Source organism: Sciurus vulgaris (assembly GCF_902686455.1).
Source record: "Sciurus vulgaris genome assembly, chromosome: 15".
Lineage (NCBI taxonomy): Eukaryota > Metazoa > Chordata > Mammalia > Rodentia > Sciuridae > Sciurus > Sciurus vulgaris.
The window spans coordinates 25,679,837-25,703,252 of NC_136476.1; the positions used below are offsets into that span (position 1 = coordinate 25,679,837).

The following is a 23,416-nucleotide window of genomic DNA, read 5'->3' on the forward strand; positions in this document are numbered from 1 at the left end:
CCGGCCTCCAGGATCCCACAACCACATCAAACATACCTGACCACCAGGACCCCTGACAGACCAACTGCATCCTGTCTCCAGGACCTCTAGCTGACCACGTCCACCCCTGAGCTGCAGCTCCCCATTTGCCAACACATTTGGAAGCCAGAGCAGCCATCTTGGATAATCCTGGAAGCCGTAGCTCGATCTTCGGGTGAGGCAAATCCCATCCTGAGACGCCTGCTGGAGGCTTGAAGCTCATTGTCAGGTACCTCTCATACATCAGGCTACTGAACACTGGGAGGTTTCATTAGTATATAACTATTATATAGTAGATTTTCTTTTTTCTCCTTTTTTAAAAAAATTTAAGTTTTTATTTCTTTACGTTTCTTGCTTTCTTTTCCTTTTGTTTACCTGTTCCCTCAGAGTCTCTTTCTCCCTTATTTGCATGCTAACATCCGATTTCTTTTGATTACACTCTCACCCTTTCTATTTTCTAGAACTTCTGTATATTCTATTCTTATCCCATTAACAGCCATATTCTACATCCCTCTACCTCCTCTTTGTCCTCCATTAGAAACTGCACACCTTATTGCAAACCTGTTTGTTTTACCGAAGATAACATTTGAACTCATTTTGTTTATTATGACAATTTTGTTATTGTCCCCATAGGGGCTATTTGATCTAGGATTGCATAGTGTCTGATTTGGGCACTGCTAATATTGATCTCCCCTTAAAGAAAGGGTTTTGGAAACCTATAGGGCCACTATAAGCCTACAGGGGGAAATCTGCAATACCCCAGATCTGCACTGCTAGAGGGGAAGATACATGAACAACATGAAAAAACAAGGGAAGAAAATGATCCAAACAAATCTAGATTCTATAGTAATAGAATCCAATGACAGTATGTTAGAAGAAATGTCGGAAAAGGACTTCAGATTATACATCATTAAGATGATTCGCGAAACAAAGGATGAGATAAGAGAGCAAATGCAGGCAATGAATGATAATACCAGTAAGCTGAAAGAGCACCTGCAGGAAGCAAAAGATCATTTCAACAAAGAGATAGAGATTCTCAAAAAAAAAAAAAAAAGAAAAAGAAATCCTTGAAATGAAGGAGACAATAAACCAAATAAAAAACTCAATGGAAAGCATCACCAAGAGACTAGACCACTTGGAAGACAGAATCTCAGACAATGAAGACAAAATATTTAATCTTGAATATAAAGGTACCCAAACAGAGAAGATGGTAAGACATCATGAACAAAATCTCCAAAAACCATGGGACATCATGAAAAGACCAAATTTAAGAATTACTGGGATTCAGGAAGGCACAGAGATACAAACCAAAGGAATGAACAACCTATTCAATGAAATAATATCAGAAAATTTCCCAAAACTGAAAAATGAAATGGAAAATCAAATACAAGAGGCTTACAGAACACCAAATGCACAGAATCACAACAGATCCACACCAAGGCACATTATAATGAAAATGCCTAACATTCAAAATAAAGATAGGATTTTGAAGGCCGCGAGAGAAAAGCATCAGATTACATATAGGGGGAGACTAATACGGATAGCAGCAGACTTCTCAACCCAGACTCTGAAAGCTAGAAGGGCCTGGAACAACGTATTTCAAGCTCTGAAAGAACATGGTTGCCAACAAAGAATCCTATACCCAGCAAAACTAACCTTCAGATTTGAAGATGAAATAAAATCCTTCCATGATAAACAACAGTTAAAAGAATTTACAAATAGAAAGTCTGCACTACAGAATGTTCTCAACAAAATATTCCATGAGGAAGAAATGAAAAACAACAATGTAGGTCAGCAAAGGGAGGAACTAACCTAGAGAAAAATGACTCAAAGGAGAAACCAAGCCAACTTAAAAACCAAAAATAAGCCAAATGACTGGGAATACAAATCATTTCTCAATAATAACCCTAAACGTTAATGGCCTAACTCCTCAATCAAAAGACATAGACTGGCAGAATGGATTAAAAAGAAAGACCCAACAATATGCTGCCTGCAAGAGACTCATCTCATAGAAAAAGACATCCGCAGACTAAAGGTGAAAGGATGGGAAAAACCTGCCACGCACATGGACTCACTAAAAAAGCAGGGGTTTCTATCCTTATATCAGATAAAGTGGACTTCAAGCCAAAGTTAGTCAGAAGGGATAAAGAAGGACATTTCATATTGCTTAAGGGAACCATAAATCAGGAAGACATAACGATAGTAAATATTTATGCCCCAAACAATGGTGCATCCCTGTACATCAAACAAATCCTTCTCAATTTCAAGAATCACATAGACCACAACACAATAATTCTGGGCAACTTTAACGCACCGCTGTCACCACTAGATAGATCTTCCAAACAAAATCCAACCAAAGAAACCATAGAACTCAATAACACAATCAATAACCTAGACTTAATAGACATATATAGAATATTCCATCCATCAACAAGCGGATACACTTTCTTCTCAGCAGCACATGGAACCTTCTCGAAAATAGACCATGTGTTATGCCACAAAGCAGCCCTTAGGAAATGCAAAAAAATAGAGATACTGCCTTGTGTTCTATCAGATCATAATGGACTGAGAGTAGAAATCAATGACAAAATATAAAAAGGAAATTACTCCAACACTTGAAGACTAAATAATATGCTATTGAATGAAACATGGATACAAAAAACATCAGGGAGGAGATTAAAAAATTCTTAGAGGTCAATGAGAATGATGATACAACATATCAAAATCTCTGGGACACTATGAAAGCGGTACTAAGAGGAAAATTCATTGCATGGAGCGCATTCCAGAAAAGAATGAAAAGTCAACAATTAAATGACCTAACATTACAGCTCAAAGCCCTAGAAAAAGAAGAACAGAATAACAGCAAAAGTAGTAGAAGACAGGAAATAATTAAAATCAGAGCTGAAATCAATGAAATTGAAACAAAAGAAACTATTCAAAAAATTGACATAACAAAAAGTTGGTTCTTTGAGAAAGTAAACAAAATAGATAAACCCTTAGCCACACTAACAAAGAGAAGGAGAGAGAAGACTCAAATTACTAAAATACATGATGCAAAAGGAAATATCACGACAGACACCACTGAGATACAGAACATAATGAGAAGCTACTTTGAAAATCTGTATTCCAACAAAATAGAAACTACCAAAGACATTGACAAATTTCTAGAGACATATGCTCCTCCCAAACTGAACCAGGAGGACATACACGATTTAAACAAATCAATATCAAGCAATGAAATAGAAGAAGTCATTAAAAATCTACCATCCAAGAAAAGCCCAGGACCAGACAGATTCTCAGCCGAGTTCTACAAGACCGTCAAAGAAGAACTCATTCCAATACTTCTCAAAGTATTCCAGGAAATAGAAAAGGAGGGTACCCTACCAAACTCATTCTATGAAGCTAATATCACCCTCATACCCAAACCATGAAAAGACACATCAAGGAAAGAAAATTTTAGACCAATATCCTTGATGAATATAGATGCAAAGATCCTTAACAAAATATTGGCAAACCGTATCCAAAAACATATTAAGAAAATTGTGCACCACGATCAAGTGGGGTTCATTCCTCGAATGCAAGGATGGTTCAACATTCGTAAATCAATAAACGTATTCCATCATGTCAATAGACTTAAGGATAAGAATCATATGGTTATTTCAATTAACACAGAAAAAGCATTTGACAAAATACAACACCCCTTCATGCTCAAAACACTAGAAAAAATAGGGATAGTAGGAACATACCTGAACATTGTAAAGGCTATTTATGCTAAGCCCATGGCCAACATCATTCTTCATGGAGAAAAACTGAAACCATTCCCTTTAAAAACGGGAACAAGACAGGGATGTCCTCTTCCACTACTTCTATTCAACATTGTCCTTGAAACTCTAGCCAGAGCAATTAGGCAGACTAAAGAAATTAAAGGGATATGAATAGGAAAAGAGGAACTTAAGCTGTCACTATTTGCGGATGACATGATTCTATATTTAGAGGATCCAAAAACCTCCTCCAGAAAACTTCTAGACCTCAATGAATTCAGCAAAATAGCAGGCTATAAAACCAACACACATAAATCTACAGCATTTTTATATGCAAGCGATGAAACAGCTGAAAGGGAAATGAGGAAAACAACTCCATTTGCAATAGCCTCAAAAAAAAATAAAATACTTGGGTATCAATCTAACCAAAGAGGTAAAAGATCTCTACAATGAAAACTACAAAACATTGAAGAAAGAAATTAAGGAAGACCTTAGAAGATGGAAAGATCTCCCATGTTCTTGGATAGGCAGAATTAATATTGTCAAAATGGCCATACTACCAAAAGTGCTATACAGATTCAATGCAATTCCAATTAAAATCCCAATGATGTACCTCACAGAAATAGAGCAAGCAATCATGAAATTCGTCTGGAAGAATAAGAAACCCAGAATAGCTAAAGCAATCCTTAGCAGGAAGAATGAAACAGGGAGTATCGCAATACCAGAACTTCAACTATACTACAAAGCAATAATAACAAAAACAGCATGGTATTGGCACCAAAATAGACAGGTAGATCAATGGTACAGAATAGAGGACACGGACACAAACCCAAATAAATACAATTTTCTAATACTAGACAAAGGTGCCAAAAATATGCAATGGAGAAAAGATAGCCTCTTCAACAAATGGTGCTGGGAAAACTGGAAATCCATATGCAACAGAATGAAACTAAACCCCTACCTCTCACCCTGCACAAAAATCAACTCACAATGAATCAAGGACCTTGAAATCAGACCAGAGACCATGCATCTTATAGAAGAAAAAGTAGGTCCAAATCTTCACCTTGTTGGCCTAGGATCAGACTTCCTTAACAAGACTCCCATAGCACAAGAAATAAAAGCAAGAATCAATAACTGAAATAGATTCAAACTAAATAGCTTTCTCTCAGCAAAGGAAACTATCAGCAATGTGAAGAGAGAGCCTACAGAGTGGGAGAATATCTTTGCCCCTCATACTTCAGATAGAACACTAATTTCCAGAATATATAAAGAACTCAAAAAACTCTACACCAAGAATACAAATAACCCAATCAACAAATGGGCTAAGGAAATGAACAGACACTTCACAGAAGAAGATGTACAAGCAATCAACAGATATATGAAAAAATGTTCAACATCTCTAGTAATAAGAGAAATGCAAATCAAAACTACACTAAGATTCCATCTCACCCCAATTAGAATGGCGATTATCAAGAATACAAGCAACAACAGGTGTTGGAGAGGATGTGGGGAAAAAGGTACACTCATACATTGCTGGTGGGACTGCAAATGAGTGCAGCCACTCTGGACAGCAGTGTGGAGATTCCTTACAAAACTTGGAATGGACCTACCATTTGACCCAGCTATCCCACTCCTCGGCCTATACCGAAAGGACTTAAAATCAGCACACTACAGAGATACAGCCACAGCAATGTTCATAGCGGCTCAATTCACAATAGCCAGACTATGGAACCAACCTAGATGTCCTTCAATTGATGAATGGATAAAGAAACTGTGATATATATATATATATATACACATATATATATGTATATATATATATATAATGGAATATTACTCAGCTATAAAGAATAATAAAATTATGGCATTTGCAGGCAAATGGATGAAATTGGAGAACATCATGCTAAGTGAGATAAGCCAATCTCAAAAATCCAAAAGAGAAATGATCTCACTGATAAGCGGATGATGACACTTAATGGGGGGTGGGAGGGGGACAAGAATGGAGGAAGTGAGACTGTATAGAGGGAAAAGAGAGGTGGGGGGGTGGGGGGAAGGAAAAAAATAACGGAATGAATCAAACATCATTACTCTACGTAAATTTATGAATATGCAAATGGTATGCTGTTACTCCATGTACAAACTGAAACAACATGTATCCCATTTGTTTACAATAAAAATAAATTAAAAAAAAAAGTCAACCTCAGCAACTTAGCAAGACCCTAAGCAACTTAAGGGAGACCCTGTCTCAAAATAAAACATAAAAAGGGCTGTGAATGTGGCTCAGTGGTTGAGTGCACATGGGTTCAATCCTTGCTTACAAAAAAAAGAAAAAGAAAAGAAACAAAATGCAGGAAATAACAATTCTCCTGAAGTCTTATATAGAACACCAGAAACTGAATTTCACCCAATCAGGAGCTGGGTTGTAGCTAATGGCAAAGTGCAAGTTTGGTATGTGATCAAAAGTTCTGAAGGGCTGGGGATATAGCTCAGTTGGTAGTGTTTGCCTTGCAAGCACAAGGCCCTGGGTTCAATCCCCAGTACTGCAAAAAAAAAAAAACTTTGCATTTGATCCCCAACACTTGCCCTCATAAAAGAAATGGAGAATTTGTGACCATGGATTGCCAAAAATAAAAATGTGGGAAGAACAGAAATAAAACCAAAATGAGCTGGTAGGACATACACTGGATGACCCAGTGAAAACAAGGTCACTTTCTAAAGTAAAGAGCTCTCTTTTAGTCATTGGATTGAGGTTTCAAAAAAGTATTTATAGGGATGTATGAGTTGAGTTGAATTGAGTTCTCCAGAAATTGGAGAAGAGCATTGGAAACTCATTGAGATAAGGGATCCAACTTCAGGATGCTCCTGTGAGAGGATTCTGTTTGGGGAACAGGAAAGGGGGTGGGGGAGAGATAAAAAGAAGATGGCTAGGGTCAGAAGCCAAAATGAGTGGTGTCTCAGGGGACAATGATGGAGACCCAACCTCCTCCTTCTCCTCTTGGTCTAACTGCTCACTGCTCTTTCACCTTAGAATCTGCAACATTCCAACCATTCACTGTCACCCCAGGGAACTGATCCAAATTCAAGTCTCATATTTGCTACCTGCCCAGCCCACTCTATTCTCCCACAGTCCCTCCTATCTCACTTGTTCAGCAGTGTGATCTCTAATGCACTTGGTGAGCAGTTCAAGGTCAACAGTTCAAGGTCTACCTTCATGGCTAATCACTCCAGGGTGGGAAGGGGCATTTCACAAAACAGACACTGTATTCAACAGAGAAATACAATAAATACTTTTAAAAAGTTGGATAATGTTCAATATGGGATCTATTTTAGATAGATCCACCTTTTCTCTGCTAGAAGAAATCTCTCTAGGGGTCATTGCAAAACAAGAAACAGCTTGCAAATGATGTCATAAAGGAAGTTAGCAATCAATGAAGAAAATGAGGAAGAAGAGATGATATCAGAGAACAAAGAAATAGACTTTCCTGGACTGGAAGTCCCTGGGACATGCTTACAGACCTCATATACCAATCATAAAGGATCACAGCACTTTGCACCTGTGGAGAGGGTCAGCATGAAGTAAAGAATCCAGGACACATGTGCTCAAATGCTCATGGTCACGCTGCCAGGGAACAGGAAACAGGCCTGATATTCATAGAATGCCCTAGAAGCTTCCCTCACTACAGCCTTCTGGAGGCTGTTTTATGTCCCTTTTTAGTTCAGAAATGACTCTTTCTACAAACAAGAGACTGTATGACTGGACAACCATATGAATGTACAACAAATTGATGAGAAGTATAAAATCACTTTTAGAAATCTTTGAAAAGGGTATAACCCAGTGGTACAGTGCTTGCCTAGCATTTGTGAAGTCCTGGGCTTAATCCCCACCAATGAAAAATAAATAAAATGATAAATAAGTAAAATTATAAATAAAACTAAATGTAAACTAAATTAAAAATTTTTACATGAAAAATGAAAACCTTTGAAAAGCATTTTTTTCAGTGCTCAGTTTGAAAAGGCATTAGAATAGCAAGATCAGAGAAACAGAGAACAAGAAAATTCAAATTTCTTTGATACAAAGAGAAACTTAAAAAATATAATCAAGATATTTAATGAAAGGTAACAAGTAATCATGAAAAAATGTTCAAAGTCATGAGTTATTAGGAAAATGCAAATCAAAAGCACAGCAAGATACCACTTCATACCCATGAGGATGGCTAGACCAAAAAGAGACAGGCAGTAACAAGTTTTGGGGAAAATGTGGAAAAATTCAAACCTTCCTCTGCTGGTAGGAGTGTAAATGGGTGCAACCATTTTGGTAAATAGTCTGAAGTTTCTCAAAAAGTTAAACGTAGAATTTTCATATGATCCAGTAATTTCACTCCTGGGCATCTATCCAAAAGAACTGAAAACCTGTTTGCACAAAAACTTGCACAAAAAATGTTTACAGAAACCTTGTTTATAATGTCCTAAAGTGGAAACAATGCAAATGTCCATCAGGGGCTTAGTGGATAGACAAAATATAGTACATCCACACAGGAAACTATTATTCACATAAAAATAAAGAACCAATTCATGTTACAATATGGATGAACCTTGAAAACATGCGAATTTAAAGAAGTCATTGCACAAAAGCCCCTGTGTTGTACAATCCCATTTATATGAACCACCCAGAATAGGCAAATCCATAGAGATAGAAAGTAGAGTAGATTGCCAGGTGCTACATGAAGGAAGAGGTATGAGGAATGACTGCTCAAAGGGAAAAGGTCTCTTTCTGGAGTGATGAAAATATTCTGAAATTAAATACTCATAGTTGCACAACTCTGAATATACTAAAATCCACTGAACTGTATACTGTAAATTGGTAAGTTTGGTGGTGAGTTGTAGCTCAATAAAAAAATTTTTTTTAAAAAGCTAATGAAATGTAAATTGTTTCTCAATGCACCTGACTTTGGAAAAGCTAATAAAAGAGCAATCTGTGGCTGACAATGAGAAATAGGAGAACATAAAGAGAACATGATGAGAATTCCAACATCTGTAATGTCACAAGTTTATAGAAGGATTTTTTAAATAATCCATTAAGAGACTTCCAGAGATGTTTTAAAAAACAGTCATGCCCCATTAACAGTTCAAAAATAAGAGAAATCCATTTTGGACTCTATAATGCCAAGAGCAAAAATGCAGCATCAAAAAGAATATGAACCAATTGCTACAAGAAGCAGAAGGCCAGCAATGTACAGCACAGAAGGAACAACTCAAAATATATCAGTTATCTCCTAACGAAGAAGGGTAGACCCACACTCACAAACAGGCCAATGGTGGAGCTATATGCATAGCTGTTTTATGCAACATTTACAAAAAGGAACACATAAAATAAGATAGATGATGGAGAATTAGAAGATTATCAAAATGAAAAGACAAAAACCAGACAAGACAGTTTGGCTATCCCAGGAGCAAACATCATATTAATAATTGCTTTTTTTTTTTTTTTTTTTTTTTAAAGATAGTTGCTAGCATGGTGGCACACATTTGTAATCCCAGAGACTCAGGAGGCTGAGGCAGGAGGATCGCAAATTCAAAGCCAGCCTCAGCAACTTAGTGAGGCCCTAAGCAACTTAGCAAGACCCTGTATCAAAATAAAAAAATAAAAAGGGCTGGGGTTGAACCCCAGTACCAAAACAAAAAAATATATAGAGCTTTTACAACCCAAGGTAAACAATGAAATATAGGCTATATGTGAACTGGAATAGATTAAGAAGCAGAAACATAACTTTTGTTCCTTGAAGGCAGACCCAGTTGGCCTGGAAAATGAATTTCAACCCTGGAAGCAGGAAACTGAGGCCCTGAATGGACTCAGGACCCAACAACTTCTGGAAGGACATGGGCATAAAGGGCAAGATAGGAGCAGTTAGCTGCCAAGGAAGAGAAGACACAGAGCAGAGGACTCAACAAATGGAGCAGAAATTGCAGAAAGGAAAAGCATCATATAAAGATCAATTTATTGTTCAAGGCAAACAAAGCCTTTAACAACTGGCTCCTTCCTGTGCCACTGGCTGACTAGAAGATCTTTCACCTGAAAATGGGTAGCCACCTTCCTGAGGCCAAAAGTAACACAGGAAAAAAATAGGAAAATTATCAAGAGCAGTGGCTGTAGAACCAACTATAGAAAGACCTTATTATCCACTGCCTATGTGGAAACGTGTTCTAAAACCTACCGGTGGTTCTTGGAGCCAACACCCTCAGAAGTAAGAATGCCAAAACTCCCACTGAAGTGTCTGAGATTTTTCACTTTCCCTAACCCTTAGTGGAAGAGATGCACCTAGCATGGATACTATGCTCAGGAGTTGTCTTCCACTTGGTCCTAAGAGTTGGTTGGGTTTCAAAACCCTCTGACCTAAGTCTTGGAGCAAGTTTGATGAAGGTCAAAAGCCCAGAAAGTGCCTCCCTTTATCCCATCCTTTTCAGGAATGCTTTTCATGAACTCTGAGAGTGCCCCATAGCCACCAACAGTTGGCCAATGTGGACCATCCCCTCCAGCACCTCTGCCCTCCAGATCCTACTCCTGGAGCATGTCCTTTCCAGTCTTAAAGAGAGTGCCCCAATCTCCACCCAGAATGGATCTGCCCCAAGGCCAAGGGAAAAAAAAAAAAAAAAAAAAAATCAAGAATAGCCCCTTTGTCTTTTCTCTAGCCTGTCCAAGATCTGAAGATGTGTTTTTTAGGTAAAATAAAAATGAAAAATGTTCTTTGTTTTTTATTAAAACACTCACGATGAAGTGAATACATAGGTGATATGTGTGCCTACACAGAACATCAGTAAAAGACACTCTATTTTGGTTCTGACAAGACCACAAGACTTCTCTATCAAGATCTTGCCTTTCTGGTGTGCACACTATTCAGCAGCTGGGGAATGAGTGATCGGAGGAATGAATGAACAAGTAGCTCACTCCTGCAGACTGTAAGGTAGCTCACTGTTACGCCACCTGCAATTCCCCTCAGTGCTTGACAAGGATTCCGCTGAGTAATAAAGATGTTTGCAAAGTCTCATCTCATTGGGAATTTGGGTTGTGGGCTTTCCTTCCTGGCTTGCTTAATATGTGTAGGTTTACTATTAATGTTTTATGTGTTTTCCCTGAAAATAGGGGTCTTAACAGAACCAGGGTTAGAACATAAAAATCAGACTTCTTATGGAACAGTGATTTCAGATTTACTAATTTGCTATGAAACTCTGAGTAACCAAGACTGCTATGAGAAAATGCAAAAACAGATTCTAGCTGCCGATCCCGTTGACTACTCTCAGATGACCTGAAACACGTAGGCAAATAATTCCAACCCCATCAGGAAGGAATAACAGGAACAGAAGAAATAAAGGGTTCCTCAATGTTAATTTCACACAGTATAAGATGATATCATATATTTGTTAGCTCAAAATGTCTACCATTTATTAACTACAGCAGTAGTCACATGACTGACGTTTATTCAACCCTAGTAAACTTGCTTTAACCTTTATGATCAGTTAAATATTAATATGTCTTATTGTTTAGTTACAGGTTATCACAAGTAAACAATTACTAGAATAATTAGAATACTTCATTGTCTAGTCTAGTAATGATCATACAAAATATTTTTGTTTTTCTCCTTGTGACTTTTTCCTGTTCTGAAAAAACATGTGTAACTGTCAACTTTTTAATGTATAAAAAGCTGGCTGGGAAAAATAAAATTTAGAACATAGCATCCATTCCTTGAGTTTGTGTTGCTTTGTTCTCCACCTCACCGACGCCGACTCCGTCACCTGTGACCACCACGACCCCTGCTAGGGCTGGACCCCGGCAGCTCACTTCTGCAGACTGATACTCAGGTCAGATATGTGATTTACCTGAGCTGTGCAGATGTTGCTGGTAGCTTTGTCTCTCCGGATGTGTTGCTCCCTGGTTTGAAGAGCAAGACGATACACTTCTTTCCCAGTGGCATCCCTGGACCAAGACAAGGTGTCCAGTTAGCACAGGTAATCATAGCACTAGGAGGTGCCATTGGCAGAACAGCTTCTTTCCTTCCCAGATGAAGTGAATTCAGAAAATTTACTTGGGTGTGAGTTCAAAAGAAATTTCCAAAACTTTTTCTTTTAAATAGGACTAAATGAGTTTTAGTTTATACTTTAGAGGCACTCATATACAATAAGACTTCTTAGAAATATGGGAATAAAAGTTCCCAGGAATATACTGCCTAACATAATAACGTTAAATTAAACTTTACTCTGAGCTTCTTGGCAACAGAGGAAAAAGGGAAATACTTGACAAAATTGAATTTTTGTACCAGAAGTACAAAAAGAACTGAATGCTATTATCACACAAAAAAATAATCTTAATAGACTTACTTGCTTCTAAAATATTCCTCTCCCTAATACAAATGGAAATTTTGATAAGACAAGACTCAATCTAAGCTTCATCAACATATAACTTATGGGGTCCACTTTTCAGAAAGAAAAAAGTTATTATCAAAATAAGCCAATAAGTCAGGTATGGTTGGCACTGGCCTGTGATCCCAGAGACTCAGGGAGGCTGAGACGGGAGGATTTTGAGTTCAAAGCCAGCCTTTGAAACTTAGCAAGTTCCTAAGCAACTCAGTGAGACCCTGTCTCTAAATAAAATACAAAATAGGACTGGGGATGTGGCTCAGTGGCTGGGTGTCCCTGAACTCAATCCCTGGTACCAAACAAACGAAAAAACAGAAAAAAAAAAAAAAAAAAACTAACAATAATTAATATACTAACTTTTTAATTAGAAAGCCCTCTGTATCGAATGGCAATCATCAAGCATACAAGCAACGATAAATGTTGGCAAGGATGTGAGGGAAAAGTTATACTCATACATTGCTGATAGGACTGAAAATTGGTGAAACCACTCTGGAAAACAGTATAAAAATTCCTCAGAAAACTTGGAATGGAACCACCATTTGACCCAGTCATCCCACTCCTTGGCCTATACCCAAAGACTTTAAATCAGCATACTACAGTGATGCAGCCACATCGATGTTTATAGCAGCTCTGTTCACAATAGCTAGATTGTGGAACCAGCCTAGGTGCCCTTCCACAGAATGGATAAAGAAACTGTGGTATATATACAAAATGGAATATTACTCAGTCTTAAAGAAGAATGAAATTATGGCATTTGCTGGTAAATGGATGGAACTAGAGAATATTATGCTAAGTGAAATAAGTCAATCCCAAAGAACCAAAGGCTGAATGTTTTCTCTGCTAATTCACAATGGGACAGGGGGTAGAGAATAGAACTATTTTGGACTAGACAGAGGGGAGTGAAGGGAGGGGAGGAGGCATGGGAATAGGAAGGATAGTAGAATGAATCAGACTTTGTTACCCTATGTGCATATATGATTATATATGATTACATGACCAGTGTGATTCTACATCATGTAAAACCAGACAAATGAGCAGTTATACTCCATTTATGCATGATGTGTCAAAATGCTTTCTACTGTCATATATAACTAATTAGAATTTTTTAAAAATTTTTTAAATGAAAGCCCTGTCTCATCTCTGATGAAGAAAGAGGCATCAATAAAATAAGCCTATGCAAGAGTAGTTGATGAAACCGTTTCTAGGGCTGGGGAGATAGCTCAGTCGGTAGAGTGCTTGCCTTGCAAGCACAAGGCCCTGAGTTCTAATCCCCAGCACCGCAAAAAAAAAAAAAAAAAAAAAAAGGCAGGAAACTGTTTCTACACTAAAAAGCTGTTACACAAATTGAGAGTATTTCAAAATTTTATGTCACCCTTACATCATTCACTATGCTCAGTAGTCCAGCTTTTAGCAAAACAATGATGCTAAATATCCCCAATAATAGGGGCTGGGGAGATAGCTCAGTCAGTAGACTGCTTGCCTTGCAAGCACAAGGCCCTGGGTTCGATCCCCAGCACCCAAAAAATAAATAATAAATATCCCCAATAATAGTCCTGGCACTCCTCAGTTCTTCATCTGAGAAGCTTCGTAAATAAGAAGCACTCGCACTGCAACTTCCGGGGGCGTTGTACGGCTGGTGCCGGAGCTGCGGGGCCCGGAGACTGTGTTTGAAGTAGTGGGTGTACCAACATGTCCCGTGGTTCCAGCGCTGGTTTTGACCGCCACATTACCATTTTTTCGCCAGAGGGTCGGCTTTACCAAGTAGAATATGCTTTTAAGGCTATAAACCAGGGTGGTCTTACATCAGTAGCTGTCAGAGGGAAAGACTGTGCAGTAATTGTCACACAGAAGAAAGTACCTGACAAATTATTGGATTCCAGCACAGTGACTCACTTATTCAAGATAACTGAAAACAATGGCTGTGTGATGACTGGAATGACAGCTGACAGCAGATCTCAGGTACAAAGGGCACGCTATGAGGCAGCTAATTGGAAATACAAGTATGGCTATGAGATTCCTGTGGACATGCTGTGTAAAAGAATTGCTGATATTTCTCAGGTCTACACACAGAATGATGAAATGAGGCCACTTGGTTGTTGTATGATTTTAATTGGTATCGATGAAGAACAAGGCCCTCAGGTGTACAAGTGTGATCCTGCAGGTTACTACTGTGGGTTTAAAGCCACTGCAGCAGGTGTTAAACAAACTGAATCAACCAGCTTCCTTGAAAAAAAAGTGAAGAAGAAATTTGATTGGACATTTGAACAGACAGTAGAAACTGCAATTACATGCCTGTCTACTGTTCTATCAATTGATTTCAAACCTTCAGAAATAGAAGTTGGAGTAGTTACAGTTGAAAATCCTAAATTCAGGATTCTTACAGAAGCAGAGATTGATGCTCACCTTGTTGCTCTAGCAGAAAGAGACTAGACATTGTCATTAGTTTACCAAATCCACTCGCCTGTGTGTTTGGTAACAACAAACCAACATTACGGAGGCCCTGGATTGATAAAGGAACCTCTCCCACTCCTACTACTGAAGTGGTTAGGACTCTGTATAAATAAAAACAGTGCTTTTGGAAAAAAAATAAAATAAAATAAGAAGCACTCAAGAAAGTACATCTGAAAAGTGGCAGATGCCTCTGAGAAGTGACAGGAATCACTGAATGTGCTCTTCATCATCTCTCATTGCACGTGTCTTTACGTAACTGTGGCGTGAGAATACTTTCCATAAGGAAACTAGGTAGACACCAAACACACCTAAAATAGTTAGTGTCTTAAAGCTTCTGTCAACCTAAACGAATGTACTTACATGACTAAACGCCAATACATTCTAAATTATACACACACTTCTTCAAATACGTACAAAATGTAGGGTGTTTGAGAAGTACTAGTTCATATTCCAGACTCTCATCTTAATCTGTTTTGTACATTACTTTAATTAACTCAACATGACCAGTTAAATTCAAAGGAAAAAATCAACATTTGTGATCAGAAGGAACCACACTAAAGGGGATGGGGTGGGCCACAGGGGCTGCTTTACCTTGTTACCCCCACCATCCTTCCAGGCATCATCCTCACCAAGCTTTCTCTGACAGCAAAAAAGGCGGCATGTGGTCCACCGTAGCCCAGTGGCACTCCAAATCTCTGTGAGTTGCCCAGGGCAATATCCACCCCAAACTCTCCAGGTGGCCTCAAGACACACAGGGCTAGAAGGTCAGTAGCACAGCAGGTCAAGCTCTGGAAAGGAAAGAAAGGGTGGAGTAGTTGCTACCTTCCTAAGAACAGAGGACGTGACAAATAATCTAGGACAGACAGGTAGATAGGCAGAGCTGGCTCGTGTTCTGTGAACTCCATTTACTCCTTCATTCTTTCAACAAATATTCAGAGTGCCTGCTGTGTGCCAGGAATCAGGTGAACAAAATAAACCAAGAGAAAGGAATAGGTAGGAGTTTCACAATTCCTATGATAACGGTAAAGAAATTAAGACGAAGCAAAAGATGGACGGATAGATAGACAAAAGCTGGGACACACCTCCCTGAACTCCCCCAAGGGGTCTGCCTACCCCAGTCTCATGGGCTCTCTCTACAAGCTCTGTAAAATCTTCCACCTTCCCTTCCGTGTCTGGGTACTGGAACAACACCCCACTGACATCTTTTCCGCTGAAGTCCATTTCATGGGGTAACTTCAGCTCAATGAGGACCTCACGGTATCTGGAAAAAAAGAAGACAAAGAACAATCATGCCTTCATTTTACAAGGAAGAATTAAATGAACTACAGTTTCTTTTCAGTGAAACAGCATTCATTTTCTGTGTCCTCCCAGCCCCGCCCCCTTCATACCTGGCCCTTCCATGGAAACAGGGCCTCACACCAACCCCAGGGCATCCACAGCTCAGCTTCTCCCCCTCTCTTTTACCCCCAGCACTCCCCTCCTTCAACCTTTCCCAGGAGAACCTACTCCTGAGGGAGACCCAGGAGCACCACTTCCTAGGGCAATAGGAACAACAGCTAAAACAAGAGAGCCACCACCACTTTGACCTTGGATCACTTTTAGGTAAGTGGAAAAACATTAGTAAGACAAGGAGGAAGAACTTCCTTAGATTCCTAAAACTCTATGATCATGTTAGAAAAACTTCTGAAGGGGTACAGGGATGGCTGTGTGGGGTCGGGGAAGAATGCCAGGTGTTTCCAAAGGAGAAAGCAAAAGCACACAAATGGAGGTGGTGCTTGGTTTGTTCCTCTGATTAGAGAACTAAACAAATGCAAATACACCTTCCACTGTATTACACCTAGGTATCATGTGGGTTCCCCCAAACTATGTTTGCAGGGGATACATAAAAAAATTGTAATACTTACAAGTGAGTTCTACTTTTCCCTTTGTTTTTTAAACTTCCTGAAACACTTGAAATAATATACGTGTGTGTGTGTGTGTGTGTGTGTAACATACACATTTTTTTTTTTTTTTTTTTTTTTAATAAAAAGACAATGAAACTAATAGATATGGAAAAAGAAAACTCACCAAGATAACATGGCCTGGGGAAAAGGGAATGAAAAAGAAGGTCACCTCCCAAGACAAATGTTTTCCAGGTGCTAGTTGCAGACAAGGAGGAGGTGTTTTATCACCCCTAAAGTAACAGTATCTGGGAGGCGTTAATCTCCTTCAACTGTAAATTCTCTCCAGATGCTGCCCACAGTCCCCTAACCTAAAAAAGTTCAAATTCTTGAGTGCCCAAGAAAACCAATATGCTCATTAGACCACCTCTCAAAATAATTTATATAAACCCAGTCCCTGTCTTTGTTCAGTGGCTCATTTTCCACCAGGAAAGTGGGTCCATCAGAACCATGACTCCATTCCTGAATAAAAACTTTTGGCTGATTTGTGAAGTTTGCATTTACCCGGGTCTTTTTGCGCTAACAGAAACAGCATGGTAAATTACTGAGAAGCAAAGTGGCTAAATCCACTGTGTACCCCCCTTGATTATGACAGTGAGGTTGCCACAGAAATCCCTGGAAGAAAGTAGGAGGGAAAATAAAACTCGATGGCCCCAACAAAAAGCAGATTCACCTCTAATCAGATTGGAAGTGAGAAAGAGCAAGAGATGAGCATGCTATTACTCTGGGTTTAAAATAAAGTTAATTACTTGGCTCGAGTCTGGATGACAGCTATCGTTTGTGGGTGGCAACGAGGGTCAACAAAAAATTTCCTCCTCTTGTTGTGTCTATTGAAAAGAAAAAGCACAAACATGAACATTAAAAAATCAAAGTATCTGAGAATGCAAAGCAAACATGGCACTTAGTAAAGACTGAGCATAGTGCAAAAAGTACCAAGTCATTAATTCCTAGTGATATTAACTGTGATTCCACTTAAATCAGATTCCCATTCTAACCCCATTTAGTAAAAGCAATCTTACAATGGTTCAAATCTTTTTTTTATTTTTCTTCATACTAGGGATTGATCCCAGAGGCACTTTACCACTGAGTTCTAATCCCAGTCCTTTTCATTTTTTAAATTTTGAGACAGGGTCTTGTTAAGGTGCTGAGGCTGGCCTTGAACTTGCAATCTTCCTCAGCCTCCCAAGGTGCTGGGATTACAGGCATGCATCCTACACCTGGAAAAATGGCTCAAATTTTTAAAAAATATACCACAATAACAAAGAAAAGGCCAATGGTTAGATACAAATGAAAATTAAAACAAATCTTATAAATACATTTTAGAATTTTATTGGCAAGAGGAATATTTTAAAAAATATATCTAAATTAAGTTCCTTCACTCAATACAAGAAGAAAAGGACGTGGATTGTGAGGTGTACAGGACCACAAAGAGCAGAGTGGTACCAGTGAGACACACACCCTGGGAACTTTCTACCATCCCATGATTTCAAGCAACAAAAGTGGTATGGGAGTTCACAGTTCGTTATCATGAACACATTGGGATAAAAAGAAAAAACATGTGGGTTTGTACATCGGCACTGTGCTACACGCTTAACATCCCAGGAGACATAATGCACAATCAATAGTGGCTTCAGAGGACTAAGATGAGAAAACAGCAGGTTTTACTTTTCTTATATCCCACTCGACTGTCTGGATCTTTTTCACAGTGTACAGGTATTTTATAATAAATTTAATAGAGGAATTGGTAGAATCGGGAAAATACAAAAATGGTTGGTTGTCCAATGCACAATGCATTGAATGCACGGTCTGAATCTAAATAAACCTGGAGAAAAAGAACTCTGAGGGTCTCGATGACCTGAAGTGCAAATAGAAACAGCACAATTTAAAAAAAAAATTTTTCCTAGAAATAAGCTCTTTGGGCTGCTTCTCAAGAGTAGAGCTATGGGTCCGCCGCGCCCATCTGGATGGCTAGAGGCGTCTGAGGGGCAGACCGCTAGGACAGTGGCTGGGACCGGAGCACCGCAGCGACCAGTCTCATCGGCTCTACCTGCAGGCTGCGAGCGCGACCACCAGAGGGCGGCACGGGCGAGTCAAGGTGTGGGGTGAGAGCGAAACAAAGTGATGTGTGTTGGAGATCAGACCAGAAGCACTTCCAAATTAAGATTGCGGATCCTTTGAGGTGGCATGGAGAGCACTAAGAACTACAGATGAGTGAACTTGACCGGTCACAGGCAGCAGGCAGAACAACTTAAAAACCAAATTAGAGATGCTCGAAAAGCACGTGCAGATGTAACTCTCTGCTGGATCCCAAACATCATCGACCCAGTGGGAAGAATCCAGATGCACACCAGGAGAACACTGAGGGGGCACCTGGCCAAGATCTACCCGATGCATTGGGGCACAGATTCCAGACTTCTCGTCAGCGGTTCACAGGGCGGAAGGCTCATCATCGGGGATAGCTACACCACAAACAAGGTCCAGGCCATTCCTCTGCACTCTTCCTGGGTCATGACCTGTGCTTACGATCCTCCTGGGAACTACATGGCCTGTGGTGGCCTGGACAACAATTTGCTCCATTTACAACCTGAAAACTCACAAAGGGAATGTGCATTGTGAATAGTGAGCTGACAGGTTACTTGTCCTGTTGCAGATTCTTGGGTGACAATCAGATCATCACCCGCTCTGGAGACATCACTTGTGCTCTTTGGGACATTGAGACTGGCCACCAGACAACCACGTTTACTGGACACACTGGAGATGTCATGAGCCTGTCTCTCGCTCCTGACACCAGACTGTTTGTCTCTGGTTCTTGTGGTGCTTGGGCCAAGCTCTGGGATGTCCAGGAGGGGATGTGCAGACAGACCTTCATAGGCCACGATTCGGACCGACATCAATGCCATCTGCTTCTTTCCAAACGGCAATGTGTTTGCCACCAGCTGGGATGATGCCACCTGCAGGCTGTTTGACCTCAGTGCAGACCAAAAGCTTAAGACCTTCTCCCATGGCATCATATGCGGGATCACGTCTGTGTCCTTCTCCAAGAGTGGGTGCCTGCTGCTCTCCAGGTGCGGATGACTTCAACTGCAGTGTCTGGGATGCACTCAAAGCAGACAGGGCAGGTGTCTTGGCTGAACACAACAACTGTGTTAGCTGCCTAGGGGTGACCAATGATGGCATGGCCATGGCAACAGGGTCCTGTGGTAGCTTCCTCAAGATCTGGAACTAACACCACAGGTGGACGCCACAGAGACTAGAAGACCTTTCTGACCTCGAAGGGCTGCAGTGACAGCATATCCTATCCAGCCATACCAACATGGACACCCACACCTCCCCTCAGAACTTCAAAGGGCAAGACCTTTCTCCTTCACCTATTGCTGAAACCAAGAGCATGATTCCCATTAAGAGAAAAGATCTTTGTGCTGTAAACTAAGACAAACTGTGCATTCCTTCTGGGGCCATTATCTTTGTTTTCTGATGAGTTTTAAAAGCAAATATTACACTAAACATGTTAACCAGAAAAAAAAAAAAAAAAGATTAATGCTAAATGCAGACATCAAGGAATGAGAATGCAGGGAAGAGCCAAGTCAGGCCTTTTGCAGAGAGTGAGCAGCCCATGAGTAGAAAGCCCCTGGGCTCTGCAAGTGTGAGGTGAACTTTTCCACATAACAAAGAGGCAGGGGAAGCTGGGAGTGGTAATGCAGTCTGTAATCCCAGAGGCTGGGGCCGAGGGGAGGGGCAGGTGGCACGTTGTGGCAGGAGGATGGCAAACTCACAGCCAGCCTCAGCAACTTAGTGAGACCCTGTCTCTAAATAAAAAATAAAAGGGCTGGGGGTGTAGCTAAGTGGTTAAGCTAGCTAAGTGGTTAAGCAACTCTGGGTTCAATCCCCAGTACCAAAAAGGAAAAAGAAAAAAAAAAAAAAAGAAGAAGAGGGAGAGGGAGAGCAGATAGATGGTAGTAATAAGACTTGAAAATCAGTGAAAAACAGAATAACCAGGTATACTGCCTGTAATCCCAGCTACTGGGGAGGCTAAAGCAGGAGGATCCCAAATTTAAGGACAGCCTGGGCAACTTACCCAGGCCTCATCTCTGTCTCTCTGTCTCTGTCTCTGTCTCTGTGTCTCTCTCCATATATATATGGGTCAGGATGTAGCTCAGTGGTAGAGCACTTGTCTAACACACTTAAGGCCTTGGGTTCAAACCCAGTACCATCCAAAGGAAAAATAATAATAAAAGCTGAAAGTAGTAACCAGAGGCGTAGATGATGACATTCCTTTGTAGCTGTCCATTCCCCCACAGAGAGAAGAACCTGAACTCACCCTAAGGCTGCTCAGGAAGCAGAAGGGCCTATGGCTGGAATCCACCATAGGGACCTCCACATTTGCTGAGTGAGTTTGGGCCTCTTCTTTCACCCCCAATCTGCCAGAGCCAAGAAACAGAACTCCATGGGCATTCGAGACCACACAGACACCCCGTGAATATGGGTAGATTTACCAAATGACCGTCAGCATGAGAATTCTACCAGGAAGGTATGCTCTAACACACTCACGAGGCAGAGAATTAAGGAAGGTGAGGAACGGAAGAAAAATGAACTGTACATCACAACACAGTAACTACTTCTAAAAATGAATTCTCAGGAAATAATCAGAAGTTTTGACAAAGATTTATGATAGGGCTACACATGAAATGTTATTACTAATAATATGTGGTAGAAACAAAGAATAGAGAGGAGTTAAATAAATCACAGTGCTTCCATGCACTTGAGTACTACCATGGAGACATAAGTCGTGGCATAGAAAGCAGACTAAGGAAATCGAGAGGTGCTCACAATGTTTTATAAAACAGGAAAAGAAAACAAGGTTAGAAAAAACCCACTCAGATATTAATGTAACCTGAATACGGTATCATCATAAAAGAGTATGATACTCATTACATATTACATTCCAGATTACCAATTCTTCCCAGTATTCATTCGTTCCTTCACCCCAAAGTAACAGACACCCAAAATGTTGGGTGCAGCAATATATCCATCTAAACACACCTTATTTCCCCAGGTTTACCTGCAGGAAAGGGTGACCAATGAAATATAAGTGGAAGTTATTGAGTGAGGGCTTCCAAAAAACTTTTTAAAGAGGAGGTATTTAACTAGCAGTCCCCTTTATCCTTTCCTTCTTCCTCAGTATAGATGTGACCGCCAGAGCTCCCTCAGCCATCTGCTGACCACAAGGATGAAGCCTGCTAAAGATGGCAGAGAGACAGACATGGGTCCTTGGTAATATCTCAGGGATGCCATAACATCCCTGAAGTTAATGTTATCTTTGTACTTAACATTATGTAAGAGAAAATGAAATCTCTCTCTTATGTAATGTTAAGCAATAGTGGCTTTTCAAAAACCACTATTATATCAATCAGATTTTTTGGTTACCTCAGCTAACTAATGCAGTGTTACCAATATATTGTTTCTCATGTATACCAATATGTGTGAGAGAGAGAGAGAGAGACAAGTCACAGAGGCACTGACAGGGACATTGGAGCCTGCTCCCATGTGCAGGAGGAGAGGGACTTGGAGGATGTCTCTGTCCTGGAGGGAACCCCAGGCTGAATCTCTCACCTGTGGCACAGCTGCATGGCCTCTGCAGCCGCAGTCGCCTCATCCAGCAGAGATGCGTTGGCCATGTCCATGCCTGTGATGTCACACACCATCGTCTGGTAGTTGAGTAAACTCTCCAGCCTCCCCTGAGACACCTCTGGCTGGTACGGGGTATACTGGGTGACCCTGGGAGGGAAACACAAGACCATGCTCAAACTGTCTGATGCTTAGAGAAGCTCATGAAATGCCTTCATTTTAGAATTCAGTACCTGAATCTCTTAAGAATTATACATCAGTAAGGATCCCTTTTGGCTTTTGTAAGGGAGAGCAGAATTAAATCGTAGTAAAAATATTATCCTTTGTTTGGAGGATAATCAGTACTTATCTTTCTTCCTCTACATTTTTTTTTTTTTTAACCTACGTTACTATTTGTGAGAAAGGTGAGCACAGGGGATTGAACCTGGGGCATTTTACCATTGAACTAAATGCCCAGACCTTTTAATTTTTTATTTTGAGACAGGGTCTCAATAAATTGCCCAAGCTGTCCTTGAACTTGCAATCTTTCTGCCTCACTCAAATTGCTAAGATTACAAACATGAACCACTGCACCTGGCAGAACATTACTATTTTAATGATCTTATTGTACATATGTGTTTCATTGTAAACTATCTCTTAAAATCCACATGAGCCTACCTATGATATTATAAACAGAACTTTCACTTCCTCTTATCTTTCCTCAAGAAAAAGCACATTATCTTTCACAGCTCATAATATGAGAGCATCCAAGAATTAGTATCTAACATTTGAAACCTTTTTATATTTGCTTTTTTATTAAACAGGAGAAGTTCTATGTATTCCTAAGAAATTAACATGTCTGCAGGGCACAGGCGTGGTAGCACATGCCTATAATCCTAGCAATTTAGGAGACTGAGGCAGGAAGATTGCAAGTTTGAGGCCAGTCTCAGCGACTTAGCAAGATCCTGCCTCAAAATGAAAATGTAAAAAGGGCTGGGGATGTAGCTCAATGGTAAAGTGCCCTGGGTTCAATCCCTAGTACCAAAAAAAAAAAAAAGAAGAAGAAATTAATACACATTTACTTAAGAATTCTCACTATCTAGCTAAGTCAATGAATGTCAACTCTATAGCTCCAAAATTCAGGGGTGACAATGACTAGAAGGCCACATAGACATATGGATTCTAATCTTATGTCTGCTAGTTGTCAGTTAAGAATGTGGCTTTAGATATGTG

General features: G+C 40.0%; 2 protein-coding genes, 1 long non-coding RNA gene and 1 pseudogene across 7 annotated transcripts in view; 2 read left to right on the forward strand and 2 right to left on the reverse strand.

Moving 5' to 3' along the window:
- The window catches only part of LOC306645380, a 268,819-nt gene that overhangs the window by 127,727 nt on the left and 117,676 nt on the right, over window positions 1-23,416 (reverse strand). The gene's annotated exons all lie outside the window — the stretch shown is intronic.
- Window positions 1-23,416, reverse strand: part of GLDC (glycine decarboxylase) — a 114,361-nt gene that overhangs the window by 63,098 nt on the left and 27,847 nt on the right. For all 4 annotated transcript variants that reach the window (XR_013759608.1, XM_079113023.1, XM_079113022.1 and 1 more), the window contains exons 4-8: window positions 22,190-22,354; window positions 17,329-17,406; window positions 15,753-15,900; window positions 15,231-15,427; window positions 11,652-11,748 (exon numbers count right to left, since the gene is read on the reverse strand). Coding sequence is in view for 3 of the 4 variants with exons in the window: in XM_079113023.1 (XP_078969149.1) it covers window positions 11,652-11,748; window positions 15,231-15,427; window positions 15,753-15,900; window positions 17,329-17,406; window positions 22,190-22,354 (685 nt within the window). In the remaining variant the exon portion in view is untranslated. The remainder of the gene's footprint in view (window positions 1-11,651; window positions 11,749-15,230; window positions 15,428-15,752; window positions 15,901-17,328; window positions 17,407-22,189; window positions 22,355-23,416) is intronic.
- LOC306645042 (proteasome subunit alpha type-6-like) lies at window positions 13,802-14,776 on the forward strand. The gene has a single exon (XM_079112295.1). It carries the CDS (start codon window positions 13,878-13,880, stop codon window positions 14,616-14,618), a length of 741 nt encoding a protein of 246 aa, XP_078968421.1. The 5' UTR covers window positions 13,802-13,877; the 3' UTR covers window positions 14,619-14,776.
- LOC306645362 (guanine nucleotide-binding protein G(I)/G(S)/G(T) subunit beta-1-like) lies at window positions 18,661-20,485 on the forward strand (annotated as a pseudogene). Its single transcript has one exon. The product of its transcript is annotated as a guanine nucleotide-binding protein G(I)/G(S)/G(T) subunit beta-1-like (transcript).

What these genes read in the sequence shown, in the direction of transcription:
- LOC306645042 (XM_079112295.1), top strand. Translation starts at nt 13,878, where the DNA reads ATGTCCCGTGGTTCCAGCGCTGGTTTTGACCGCCACATTACCATTTTT.